At 43.5% G+C, this 14,455-nt stretch overlaps 1 protein-coding gene across 1 annotated transcript in view; it reads left to right on the top strand.

Moving 5' to 3' along the window:
* Positions 1 to 13,449, top strand: part of DNER (delta/notch-like EGF repeat containing) — a 361,378-nt gene extending 347,929 nt beyond the window's left edge. Inside the window, exons 10-11 of the mRNA XM_012642476.1 lie at positions 6,265 to 6,511; positions 13,338 to 13,449. Coding sequence (XP_012497930.1) covers positions 6,265 to 6,511; positions 13,338 to 13,449 — 359 coding nt within the window. The remainder of the gene's footprint in view (positions 1 to 6,264; positions 6,512 to 13,337) is intronic.
* Positions 13,450 to 14,455: the final 1,006 nt, after the last annotated feature.

The following is a 14,455-nucleotide window of genomic DNA, read 5'->3' as shown; positions in this document are numbered from 1 at the left end:
GGCAGATGAGGCAGAGAGGCCCAGAGGGACGCCCTGGGCTACCCTGCCTCAGTTTACTTAGTACCCAGTTTAGTATGCTTCCTGAGTCTGAATTGGCCTGTCCACCAGGATGAGAATTTTCAGATGTCATCCAGAGTTCACTGCTACCCATGCCGCCAAAAATGTGCTTAACAGAGAAGCATTAGAATCATATCAAAAAAAATAGAGTCTCTGGGTTGAAAATTAAAAAAAAAAAAAAACAACACAGAGAATGTAAATTCACTTTTCATTTATGTCTTCAAGTATCTTCAAGTGTATCAGGTTCCATCTATTGCCTGGAGAATAGTCCAGTGAGGACAAGCTTAAAAGAAAAACTGAAAAACATTTTGGGCTGCTTAAAGCTAAGTGTTCTCCTATGGTGAACTAACAGAAGTTTGAAAATGTCATAATCAAGATTTTATATTATTAAAACATTATATCTACTAGGATTGAAGTGAAAATGAGAACCGATGTGGAATTGGGTTTTCAGATGTTTTGGAAACTGTTCGAGATTCAACTGTGAAAGGTGTTTTTTTTCTTATTTAAATTAGGCAGGGCAGTTTGATTTTCACGGCAGAAGAAATCTGACCATGCTGGTTGGGGGAATGCTTCTTCCCCGTCCTAGATTGCTTCTTTTCATGGGAAGGTTTCATAGGAGGTTCTTCTTGGGCCCTCTTACCCGCTCCTTTGCCCCTCGACACATAAGGATGACTTATCTGCTCTGAGTTTGGAAGGAAGCAAATCAGTATATACAGCCCTGCCTGCTTGTCCGCTTGTCTGTCTGTCTATCTCCTTCTTGGGCTGACCTGTTGCTGTCTCTGCTTCTCCATGCAACGTGACAAGATCAGGCACTCGGGAGGGGCCCAGCACTGCCTGTGGCTGGACAGGGTGGTCTAATTCTCAGTGCATGTCTCAGGTGGAGGACGGCCAGTATTGGGAAGCCCTCTTTTCCAAATGTGGGCCACATTCTCTAACATCAGCTTGACCAATAAGGAAGATTCTATTTCGCCTCTTATCTACTCAATCTTTGTCTTTCCTGTTGGTTCATAACCCAAGAAAGAAGAGGGTGATCATTGTTAGGCTCCCCTTCAACCCTCTGAAATGCTTTTATGCAGAGTGGTTTTAGAACCCAACATTCCTTGCTGAAGATGGGTGAAAAATACTCTCTTGTTGAAAAGAGAGACAAGGAACAGAAAGGGATTTCAAGGATAAAACTGCTAAATGGCTTCAGTTTGGTGGAGGATGTTAAGTCCAGTCAGGAGGAATCTGTTGGTGGAAAGGATCCTGGACTTGGGGTAACAGGACCTTGGTTCCTGCCCAGGCCAACGCACTCATTGTATGACTGCAGTTAGTTGTGCTAAGCCTCAGTTTACTTATCCACAAAATGGGACCATTTTCAATTCTAAAATGTGGTAATTCTATGACATGACAAATTTAGTACCTTAGGGCAGAATAATATCTATTTATACCTTTTAAAGTCAGACTTTCATGAAGATAAATCTATAGGATAAATAGATAAGAAGAAAAGTCAGGAATGCATAGGATATCATCAAGAAGTTTTACAGTTAAAAATCCTATAATTATAAAAAAAGAAACTGAAGTTTACTTTCTTCTGGTGATGACAATATGGGCAAAAGATGTACAAGGATGGAATAACAGAAAGGCCCAAGATTGGCTTCAAAGGACAGCTAGATGAGGCCTCCAGTTCTGGATGAGTCATGGGACCCACGGCCTCTGAGGTGTCCTTCTAATCCTACACACCTGTGATCCTTTGAAGTGGCCAGAAACCAAGTGGAGGATGCCTGGGTGGCACAGGTCTGGTTGGCAGATCTAAACAAGAAAGTGCAGATGTACAGAGGGAACTGTGGCCCACATAGCTACACGGCGTTGGAGGGCTACCAGGAAGCAATGGTGTGGGACCCAAGGGTGACTTGCAAATCCCATTTAATCCATAGTTACTTTGTTAAATACTTTGAACAACAGGAATGCATCTCCTTCCTTCTTGGGCAGCAGTGGTGACCAGATGTGGGGAAAGAGCTTGACTGAGTGGAAAGAACACTATTGCGGAGTTCTGTGGTTGAGAACTCAATTCTGCAAGTTGAGCTGGTTTTGAATTCCAACTCAGGAACTTACTCCTGGGCCAGAAAACAAGGTCTCTGAGCCTCACGCCTTGATAAATGGGATAATAAAGTTAAAGATGGGTGAGAAATACTCTCTGCCTGCCTGCAAGCACATACCGGCACTTGGTAAATAGTAGGTGCTGCATAAATGGTTGCCTTATTATTAGCTAGCATCCTCTTTGAACAACTAGGAGACTCTGGGTGCCTGCTCGAAATGTCATTTCTCTGTACCTGATGGAATATTGATAAATTAGATGCTTTTGAGTTAATTTTTTATAAATACAGAATATTTTGGGGTAACAGGCATTATTTATATAGTAGTTGTTATTGATATAATTAGACCTTGACATTTCATTCTAAAGTGCATGTAGATATCCCATGATATCTATCTATTTCCACCTTCCCTGCCTGAAGAGTACCGAAGGATGTATAGCACAGGGAAATGGTCTTCAGGCCTTGTGACTGACTGACATATAAGAAATATGTTTACATCCTGATGTTGCATGTAACACAGACTAACATACACACACACACACACACGAAACATAAAGTAATACATTTACAAATGTGAGACACTCTGATGCAGTTTTCTAAATTGCTTTTTAATGGGAGGCTGGCCCCAGTGCATTGATTTCCACGGTCTGAATTTGAAAAACATTGCTTACTAATTGAAGTGTGTGGCTTTAGCACCAGAGAACCTGGGTTTAAACCCAGGAGCCACCACTCGTTATGTGTGTCACCCTGGGCAAGGAACTGCCCTCCCAGAGTCTCAGCTGACTCCTATACATCAATAAAATGGAGATGGTAACAGTTTCTACCTCATAGCATTATAGGAGGAATATGTGAGTTAACACCTAAAACACATAGAATAGAGTCCAGCACATACTGAGCTCTCCGTACACGCCAGCTCTTATTAACCAAAATAATGAGCCAGACATCCAAATGCAACTATGTGACATCACCACTTGGGCGTCTTAAAGGAACCTCCAATTCAACATGTACAAAACCAAACTCCAGGACCTTCCACTCAAACCATCCATCCAGCGACACAAGCCAGGAAATTGAGAGTCGGGGGCCACCTTTCTCTCCCCTCATTGCTGTATTTAGTCCCATTGATTCCCCCTCTAACACAGCACTCGCATCCCATCCCCCTCTCTGTCTCCCCACCACCACCCCAGGCCAAGCCGCCGCCAACTCTGCCCCATCCTGCAATAGCCTCTGAACTGGCTTCTTTCCTTACCCCTCAAATTCTTTCTTCACACGCAGCCAGGAGGATCTTTTCAAAGTGCAAATGGAACACTTGGACTCCTCTCTGTTTCCACCCTGCCTGTGCCAAGCTCCTATTAAAGCCCAAATGACTGAAGACCCAAGGCCACATTGTTGTCTCCTTGGCCTGTGTGGCCACCCTATCCTGCAGGGCGGCACGTCCTCCCTGCCGGGGCCACTCTCTGCCACTCTCTGTCCTCCTCCCAGCCCTCCTGCTGCTCTCCTCATCCTCCCGCAGGACTGTGCTTATTCTGGTCCTGTGCCTGGAACAGTCTTCCCTCTGCTCCTCCTGGTCCCTGGTTGGTGCCCACTCACTCCTAGAGCCCAGCCCCTGGGACTCCTGTTGTGGAAGCTCCCTCAGTGCTCCGTTAGATGGGACATACCCTGTCCGTTCCTGCAGCACTGCAGAGCTCGTCCACAGTTGTACATTTATTTTGTGGTCATTTGTTTGATCCCTGTATCCCTCAAAAGACCCAGAGTGCCCTGAGCCCACTTTTCTCTCTGTTTCCCTCACTCTGTTTCCCTGGCACTAGGCAGTGTGCCTGGCGGTGCTAAACAGTAGGTGCTCAATGCACATGCTCAGTGAATGCATCCCTATGAAGGAGATGATCTCTTCCTTTCATTCCCTTTTCCCATTCATTCCTCTTCTGAAGATTAACAAGCGTTGTCAGATTTTTTTCAATCTCATTAACTGCTTGGATTGTCCTGTTCACCTGAGCGATAGAAAACACAAAGTCATTTGAAATCCCTCCTTGCTCCGGGCAGCAGGTGGCTCAAAACTTACTGAGCTATCTAGGTGACATCTTCACAAGACTGTCACACCGTGACTTTCACTCTCTTTTTAAATAACATAGGTGGGCAAATTAGTCTAGCTATGTTCACCTAGGTGAATTAAAAACTAGATATGAGCAATGCATTTTAGAATAAATATGTAAATAACTAGAGTCTATTTTTGGCATCGTGGAAGTCATTGGTGCATCTGGTTTTATTCTCAGCTTGGCCACTGACTGCCCGTTCCACTTTGAGCAGCCGCTCCAAGTCTCGCACCTCTACCTAGCTCAAGGTGATTGTTAAGGGTGAACCGAAATGTTAAATGCAAAGGCACTTTGGAAAATACAAAACCTCAAACAAATTTAGCTTAAATAAAAATGCAAATGATCCCTCGGACCCACCAATATGACATTTTTCTCGAACAGCTCGAGTGCACGCATTCCTGGTCATGCACCTGCAGAGGCTGATGAGATCAACCCATCTGGCACTTTCTGGTTCATGACTCTCCCCCATGCCATGCTATAGCCAACACAGTAAATGATTCATGTGAGGGGACTCCCGGGATGCAGCAAAGCGATGACTTATGAGGATAGTGCCTGGACTGGGAGACGGCAGTTGCAACCACCTGGTGCACATAAATTTGCTGCCTCTCAGACCTAGTGTTGGGTTTATTCAGATCCATCCTGGCTACCAAGCCAATTAGCCTATAAAGGAGCCACCGTCACTTCTAGCAGAAAAGTTTTAGGTGACAGTAGGTGGAATTTAGCTTTAAAGAAAAGGACAGGGGGAGGAAAGAAAAGGTTTTAGGAGAAATTTTGAGAAAGGTTTCCCCCCCAATCCAAATAGCCTGGAACACAGAGTTTTGGGAAATGGAGCAGATGGTCAGAAATGCAAGCAGGCTGCCTGGGACACGGCAATGAGCACATAACCCAGTGCGGCGGTTTTTTACCGTGGTGGCCAGGTGGCAGTGCACTCACTGCATACATGCAATCGGTATGACGTGTAAGTTATTTCTGCGAAGTTTGTGCACAGCCCTCAAGAACTCAGCAAGCACTCACGCGACCCTCCGTAGCGATCAGATCTGAGCACTCTACCGAGTTGGAGCAGAAACGTAGTACTGGCTGCCCTGTGTTGATGCTAAAGGGATGTTATAACATTCTCTGCTGAGCGTTGGATTCCAGCCTGCGACTGAATTTTTTAGAGAATGTTATCATACTTGGAAATCAAGTAAATCACGCTTACTTTTTCAGCCAGGAAAATGAATCGTCTCTCTCAGTGTGCACCAGGTATTGCCAAGTGAAATGGCTGCGGATTTGGGGATGGGGCCTTGGTTCTGGTTTCACAAAGCACCTTCTCCCTCCCATCGCAACCATTTACTTGCGATGATTTACGGTGCTCCGTCGGCCTCTGTGTGTGTGGGCGCAGATGGAGCAGTGAATGCGCTAATGGTCAGTTAGTCTCACTAAGCTCCACAGGCCTTATGAGCTAAGGCAGGAAGACTTGAATGACAACAGGCTGCAGAGGTCACGGTAAAACATCCAGGAGGATCTGGACACAAACTTGGAAGTCACATCGGTCATGCATTCTTCTCAAATTCTCAGGAACCACTCAGGCCAGGCTCATGGGCCGTTGTTCTGTTAGGCTTCTAGGAGACGGGTCTGCAGGCCAGGCCCCTTGTTTGGGCATCTACCTGCGCTCTTCTTCCAATTGCAAGTTTTCAAGGTAAAGAATAGCTGATTCTGATACTCAGAGTTATAATTTTAAAATACTATTTGGGAGCTGGTAAAGGAATTGCATTTTTTGAATAATTATGAAGCAAAACCATATCCTATTTGTGTTCCTTGATGAATTCCACTTTACACTCTTTGCCCATTTTTTCTGTGGTGTATTCCTGGTTTTTTCTTAATGATCTGTACGAGTTGCTCATGTGTTAAGGATACTGACCCCTGATCTGGATTATCCATAGATAGTCATTCTTCCCAGATTGGGTGGCCCTTAAGTTTTAAGTTACTGATATAAGGAAGAGAAAGACCTTCACATTCTAAAGGGCACAGCTCACACCCAGACATTTGCTTCTTTTCACCTTCAGACCTGCAGTGGAAGTCCGGACACATGGCGGAGAGCCTTACCAACATGCCTCGCCACTCCCTCTACGTCATCATCGGAGCCCTTTGCGTGGCCTTTATCCTCATGCTCATCATCTTGATCGTGGGGATTTGCCGCATCAGCCGCATCGAGTACCAGGGCTCTTCCAGGCCGGCCTACGAGGAGTTCTACAACTGCCGCAGCATCGACAGCGAGTTCAGCAACGCGATCGCGTCCATCCGACACGCCAGGTGCGCTGCTGGGGGCGGCGGTGGAGGAGGGAGATGCGGCTTTCACATGTACATCTTGGTACCGGGGTCGTACGATAAACAAGACTTTACATCTGCAAAGAGAGGATTTTAAAGACTTAAACATAGATTCAACAAAGTATAGGGGGCAGATCATTCGGCCACTTTATAAGCAAACCCCTTTTAATTTGCTGCTAGCTTTTGGTTTTGTTTTCTTTACATTGAATACAGCCATTCATTGAATTTTTGTTGATCTGTGACTATAAATATCTGATTCTTAATCACTGTATATTGAAACACTTTTTGATGATTTCTTTTGGAATGTCTTTTGCTATGTTGCTCTTCAAATAGTCAACATGGATATGAATGATTCCATTTGATTTAAGGGCCTACTAAAGGAACGATAAGCAGCTATCTTTGTACTTCTAGAGTTTGTATTATTTGAAGCAGTGTCCCTGTCTGGAGGGAGGACTCCCGGAGGGACAAGGAGTTAGTATGGTGACATAGAAAGAGCATAAGTTCTGGTGCTTGAGATACAACACTGAGCCTTAACTACTACATTATCCGACTCTATAGTTTGGACAGATTATTTAACTTTCCATAAATACAATTCCCTCAACTACGAAAAGGGATAACTCTATTTCCTTAGAGAGTTATGACAGTCATGTTAAATTATAAATATTAATGGATTATATAAACAGATAACACTTCTCCAAATCTATTATATAACACTAGAAATGAGCTAATATAACATTTTTTACTGACTTTTGCAAAGAGGATTGAATCCAAAAATAATAGCAATATTGTTTTTTCAAGTAAGCCATCTTTTCTTTTAACTGATAGAATAATCTAAAGCACACAATTCAGAGAGTCAGTGTGCTGTAGTAAAAAGCGGGCTGAGCTTGGTATCGTACTGGGGCTCTAGGCAACTGTTCGCTGTCTGATCTTTGTTGTAATGTCAGATGTTACTGTCAGTCAACACATGAGAAGACCAAAATTTTATCTGAATGGCATAGAGGTTCAAAAAGTTTGCTTTCTCTATAAGAAAGCCTCCAAAGCCAAGTCTCAGATCTTACAGTGGTCTTGCCACTTCATTAGAAGCAGAAGCCAGAACTCAGCCTCTAGCCGGGGAGCCGAGGGGAGAGAGAACTTGGGGGATCTGGAGCATCTTGCCCAGGAGGGAGCTGCACCAGCCTTCCTTAGGCAACTGTGAAGGAGAAGAGAGCTCAACCCTCCCAACCCAGCTCCTTGCTTTCAGAGTTAACTCAGGCAACACAGCATCCAGGAAGCCTTGGCACCAGCCCCTGCAAGCCCCACCTTAACTGTTTATTTGACTCTTTACTGCTCCATAAATAAAGGGCAGTGGTTTTTATTTCTGTGTCTCCAGTGGGTCCTGGCACATAGCAGACCTCATTCAAATTTGAGGTCTGAAATAAATGGGTGATCTCAGTTAGGGGTTGGCATAGGATGCCATGACCTGCTTGAGAGGTAGGTAGATTCATCCCAGGGTACCAGCTCAGTAAGTGACCCCACCTTGCAGGAGTATTCACAGTATCCTGAAGTTACTGGGCCAGAAGCAGAGAGTGTAAAAAGGAGCAGAGAATTGAAAAGCTGCTTCGGTGCTCAGGAGTCTTCTCTCTTCTTTGTTCCTGGAGGGACTTGGTTCACCAGGAGGGAGCAGAGGCCATGGCTTTCTACTCTCATGTATTGGGAGGCCCAAGAAATCAGATTCCCCTGTCCCCGTAGGCACCCATGGCCAAGATCCTTCAGGGCTCAAGAGGAGGATGATTTTATTTCAGTCCCAGAATGGTTTAGCATAGATTCCTCTGAGCCTTCTGCTCATAAAGCCCACTGGGAAGATATTTAACTAAACACCCTTGGATGGAAAAAATAAACTTGAAAGCATTTCCAAACCTGGTTCTTATTTGGTGCTGATTTTTATCAAAAATATTTACTGTGAAATTCCTAACAAGCTCCTACATGCACCAGTGACTACAGATAAAACTATGGATTAAAACAATATCTTCCCAAATATCTGGAATCCAGAAAAACTTATGTTTTTGAACACATATTCAGACTGTGGTTTCTGCAGCGTGGCTGTGTAGAAGCCATGGCTGGGTCTCTGGCTGGAAACCCTAGGAAGGTATTGGCAAAATCTCAGACCTTTGGATGTTACCCTCTCCCTAGCTTTCAGGAGCTTTAATATCTACTTTGTGGGCTGTCTCCCTGCCACTTGCTAGGAGGTGACATTGGATCAGAATGACTGCAGCCCAGTGGCCACACAGGACACAAACTGAGTGGGTGACCTGTGACGTTCACAAGCGACTGAGGAAATGTCTGGTGATTCTGATGTCAGCAGTCAGGTGGTGCTGGAGCCGGGTTCAGAGGAGCCCTCCTCCCTTTCTCATCCCAGGAGTCACCTGTTCCACAGCTTGCTTTGCTTCTACTCAGGCAGGACAGAGTGCGCAACTGACCGGGGGAGCAAAGCCGCGCTCTCCAAGTTCTCACGCTGAGGTCACATCTCTGTTGCTGATTGCTCACTGCTCTACCAGCTAGAAGTGCCTGATCACAGAAAACAGAAAAAAAGAGCTATGGAAGAACACATTTGCTTTTTCCCAAATAGCTCAAAACCTTACAATTTTGGCCTTTCTCAATATCCGACATTCTCTGCGGTATTGTTTCAGCGGTTGACTTTCACAGGGCTATGAACTAGAACATATGCTCATTCATCTGCCTTATAATTGGTTGCCGTATCTTTTGCTTCTTTAGAAAAACAGACACATAAGACGTCACCAAATACGATGTTTGAGATGTCAGTGCTGTTGATACTACTGGTGCTACGACTTTCGTTAGTGCTTCTGTGACAACCAGCATTTACCGGGAGCTTCCCCTGGGCCAGACACTGCGCTGAATCATTCACAAGAATCTCCCAAGAATCCTGGGCCTGTGTATCGTTAGTCCCCTATTATAGGTGAAAGGAATTTGGGCTTAGCAAGATAATGCAATTTACACAGGGGTCACAGAGTGTGTAAGTGAGAAAGCCAGGATTTATACGTGACATTTGTAAGGCAGAATTTGTAAATGAGAAGCAGGTTCGCTGATTCGAAGGCGATGCCTTTAAATGCTGCAGTCCACCTGCAGTCTGCAGGGTCCTCGCGTGCAGGAAGGCTGTGACGCTGTGTTCAGAACCCAGGCTTGGAAGCCAGACAGCTCCACCTTCCCCAGGGGTGTGGTCTTAGGAAAATGATCCCTAAGCCTCCATTTCCTCCTCTGTAAGATGTGAAAAATGATATGCGCTCATGTCACAAGGTTGTCATAGCAATGAGATGAGATGATCAGTCTAGGAAAACGAGACAGTGGAATGAGGTGCTGCTTGAGCGCTCAGAACAGTGTCTGATGCCCCGCTGGGGGTGCGGGGGTGCTGGGGATGGAGCCGTCAAATCAGGGCTTTCGAGCTGCTTTGCTGCAAGGAGAGAGTGAATGTCAGCTCATCCCCATCTTTTAAAACTCTAGCTCCCTCATGGATCCTCAGTAGACACTTCCTGAGTGTCACAGTCTGGCTCGTGTCGGGACACGTGAGCCGCCTCAGGTGGGAACATGTAACTAGAGCCACCCCACCCAGCACAGAAGGATATTTTTTAAGCTCATATGATTTATTTTTTAACTTGATAAGGATGCTTTCTGAGTGAAACATCACACAGAACACTGATTGAAAAATTCAGTCACAAAACAGTATGGGGAATATTTTCTCAGTTTTGTTAAAATACGTAATAAATATTTTTGTATATGACACTTTCAGAGACTCTTAATACATATTCATATTTGTAAAGTGAATTGAAGGGACGTGGGACTGAGGGATGGGCGGACTGAAGAAAAATGCACAAATGTTGACAGCTGGTCCTTTGGAGATGGGACTAGGGTGATCCTTGCAGTCTGCAGACATCCTTACCGTCTGCAAAGTACTTTAGACTTCGCAGGCCACACGATTTCTGTTGTGACTACTCAGCTCGGCTTTCATAGCACAAAATCAGCAGAACACAGTGTGAGTGGGCTTGGCTGCATTCCTATAAAACTTTATTTTAAAAAAACAGGCAACAGCCTGGGACTGGCCTGCAGGCCATAGTTTACTAACCCCTAGTCTACAGTAGCATTTTCTCTAACTTCCAGTTTTATTGTATTTTTTACCATTAAAATGTACTTTATTGATAAGGAAAGGAGTGTGTTATTAAAAAAAAGAAAGCAGTTCCATTAAAACTCCTGCAATAAAACAGGCAACCTCTGACACTGGTTTAGTGCCTGAGAGATTCAAATGGAATTCTACAGGTGGTAGCTTGTTGATTTGTTAACATCCACCCAATTCTCAGAAACACCGGAGATATAAAAAGCTGTTGTATTTTAAATGTAAGTATGAATGCACATTCATTTGTCGCCAAGCGTGAGCCTGCCACTGGAGAGGTGTAGGAGGTTCTAGAAAGTCTTCTTTCATTTTATTATGTGTTTAAAAATGACAATGTTTCTGTAAAGCAAGCCGTTTTAGCTTCCATATGGTAGACACTGCATTTCGGGTGGAGACCAACTCACCTAAGGAATTTGGACAAAGTTCTTGGCAGCTAGTAGGGCGAAAGAAAGGGATTCCAGCTCCAAGCTTGCCTGCTCCCTTTTCCAGAGCGGGGGTGTTAATGTTACTTTAACCAGGTTCCCTTTATAACCAACATTATACTTTATGACCCAGACTGGTTTGGAGTTAATCGTGTTAGAGCCAGGCCACACAGCTGACGTAACCAGTGCGGACACAAAGTGACGCTCCTTGTTCTTCAGGCTACTTTCAAACATGCCCAGGTGAACGCACGGCTCGCTCCTGAGTGGAGTCGGCCCTGGCCTTGTCACACTCTGCGGGTCTGCCACACTGATCCGCAAACGAGATCCACGGCAACGTTTAAGTTTACCGCTCTTTGAACTGCAGCTTGGTAATGGGTTGTATAAAATGAAGGCATTCAACTTTCTCAATTTTGAGGGAGCAGATTCTTCTTCAAACTATGAAATCATATTTAAAAACGGGTGTCTTAAAGGTATAGTCAATCTATTAAGTTGTTCGGGTTTTTCCTCTCAGCCAACCAATTGATTACTTAATCAATTAATTAGTATCATTCTTTGGCCCTCAGGTCCAAGTTTCCACAGGAAACCATCCCACTTATCCTGCTATGTTAGGATATGGAGAGCTTCCACTGGGTTGTTGGAGTTTTTGTGAAGTTAATATTATTAGTGATATGTTATTGCCAATGTCTCTAGCTATTTTATGAGAAATAAATTATCAAGATATTTGCATCTTAAAGTAGCCTTGGAAATTTTCAGACTTGGGAGAAAGTGTAAGGCCCAATGGGCTATTATCCTGTTGATACTTTTCCTGTTCTCAGATTATGCAGGCCTCAGGCAATGGAGATAAACCGGCTGCAGGGGGCCGAGGAGCCCAACCCCCATCTGTGCAAGCACAAGGCTGGGCCTTTAGTGAGGCTTCACATGATAGAAACCCTTTTATTGAAGGCTTTGGTAACATGGCAGCGATAGCTATGGGTTTCTTGGGGGCAGAACACTTTAACTCTTTAATCCCACATTCTGTCTGACATGGCTTTTGCCCCTGTGCTCTTAAAAGCCCGTAAAACTTGAGCGAATAGGAACACAAGATGGATGACTGTTTAAAAATAAAAGATCATATGAAGAATGCACTGTTTTCTCATTTCCCATGCAATTATACTTCCCATCTCTGTACATGAGAAGACAGACTTTTCAAAAGATATCAAAGGAGAAAAAATAGGAAAAGAGGAGAAATGGGACAGGAACCATAATAAATAAGTTCCTTTCATTCCTAGGGGCCCCATCCTGGGAACCCTTTTAAAATTTAGGGTTCTTTTAAAATGCCTTTTTAATGAGCTCTGTTGGACTTGAAACAGTTAACAAATGTTGTCTCTGCAGAGGAGGACGGTGGGTGAGGGTGGAAGGTTGTTTGAATCATGTTGCACTCCAGGGATTTTGGGGAAGGTGAGGTCATGAATGGGAAGAGACCACCCAGAAGCTGAATTGGCTTTATTTTAATAATTGCCATCTTAAGACTGGTTTGGCAGAAAGTCCTGAAACTGGATTTTGATTCCCGTTTCTGGGAGTCAGTCCTGCTGGCCAGGCAATTTTGAGATACACAAATCTGTTGGGACCATGGCTTTGCGCTCAGAGAAAAACACCGGCTGTGTGTGCCTGGGGTTAGGAGGTAACAAGTGGGTGGGATTCCCTGGTGGTGCTGCCATAGTTTGTGGACAAATACCTTTGTATCCGAAGTTGTTTCCTCCCTCTGCCCTTCTTGTGTTGGGATCTCAGGTGAACTCTGAGCCTTCACCGCTTGTCCCCTGAAAATCCCACAGGAGAGGCTGTCAGCCCGGGAAGACTGCACTAGAGTAGATGTAAAATAAACTTGCCTCTTCAAATATTTATGGGTCTCAGAAGGAAAAGACAGTCGATACACATTTTCTTAAAACCTGTTGTAGAACTGTCATGCTTGACTGCTTTGCCGAAATTTAACCTAGAAGCTTTGACCTTAATTTGGGCTCTATGTTTTCTGAAATCCATTTTTTTGCCTCTTGCACAGAAGACTAATGTTCATACACATTCAATGTTAATAGCAGGATGTCTTACATTTCTGTACTTCGTAGAGAATATATTTTTTACAGTATTTGCAGAGTTCCATTTGATTCATGAATATAAAATATTCTTACCACTTGCCTTTATAGGACTTGAGATCCAATATTTATCTAACCAAAGTCCTCTCCGTCTGTGATTTCAGGTTTGGAAAGAAATCCCGGCCCGCGATGTACGACGTGAGCCCCATCGCCTATGAGGATTACAGTCCTGACGACAAACCCTTGGTCACGCTGATTAAAACAAAAGATTTGTAATCTTTTTTGGGATTATTTTTCAAAAAGATGAGATACTACACTCATTGAAATATTTTTAAGAAAATAAAAAGCTTAAGAAATTTAAAATGTTAGCTGCTCAAGAGTTTTCGGTAGAATATTTAAGAACTAATTTTCTGCAGCTTTTAGTTTGGAAAAAATATTTTAAAAACAGAATTTGTGAAATCCATAGACTACGTTTTAATGTACTTTCAGCTCTCTACACTGTATGCTTCCACTAGTGTGTGCTCTTTCCATGGTAGACACTATCACAAAACCCAGATTCATTTCTGCGGTTGTTACCAGAATAAGTCTAATCAAGGAGAAGTTTCTATTTGACATGTACGTGCTGGCTTTCTGAGTAGAGTTAGGAAAAACATGTAAAGTAGAGTATGATGCATAATACAGTATACCCGTTACTTAAAAAGAAGTCTGAAATGTTTGTTTTGTGAAAAAGAAACTAGTTCAATTTATTATTCCTAACACGAATGAAATTAGCCTTTGCCTTATTCTGTGCATGGGTAAGTAACTTCTTTCTGCACTGTTCTGTTGAACTTTGCAGAAACACTCGTTTGATTTTGTTTTTGTCACTTTTGTAACAGTCGTCGAACTAGGCCTTGAAAACATGCGTAAAGAATGGGCCTAGGGAGGCAAATTATGATCGATCTGAATCTATATTTTTCTTTAAAAAGTCAAGGTTTTTGTATCGTGAGTAAATTTACATTTGAATTGTTTGTTGCTAGGAGGTAGTAAACGTAAGAGAGTACTGGTTCCTTCAGTAGTGAGTATTTCTCATAGTGCATCTTTATTTATATCCAGGACATTTTTGTGGCTGTATTTGATTGATCTGTGCTTCTTCCGATTCTTGCTAATTTCAAAGAATATTGAATAAATGTTATCAAGTCAAGGATGCACTTGTCTCTCTCATTCTTTTAAAATTATATAGAAGGTTTTGAATTTGATATTGGTTGTCAAACCAACAATCCCACTGTTGATGATGTTTTAAATA

This window comes from Propithecus coquereli, unplaced genomic scaffold (assembly GCF_000956105.1).
Source record: "Propithecus coquereli isolate 6110/MARCELLA unplaced genomic scaffold, Pcoq_1.0 Scaffold18, whole genome shotgun sequence".
Lineage (NCBI taxonomy): Eukaryota > Metazoa > Chordata > Mammalia > Primates > Indriidae > Propithecus > Propithecus coquereli.
The sequence above is the reverse complement of the archived record's forward strand: the minus strand, read 5'-3'. Positions and strand labels throughout refer to the sequence as shown.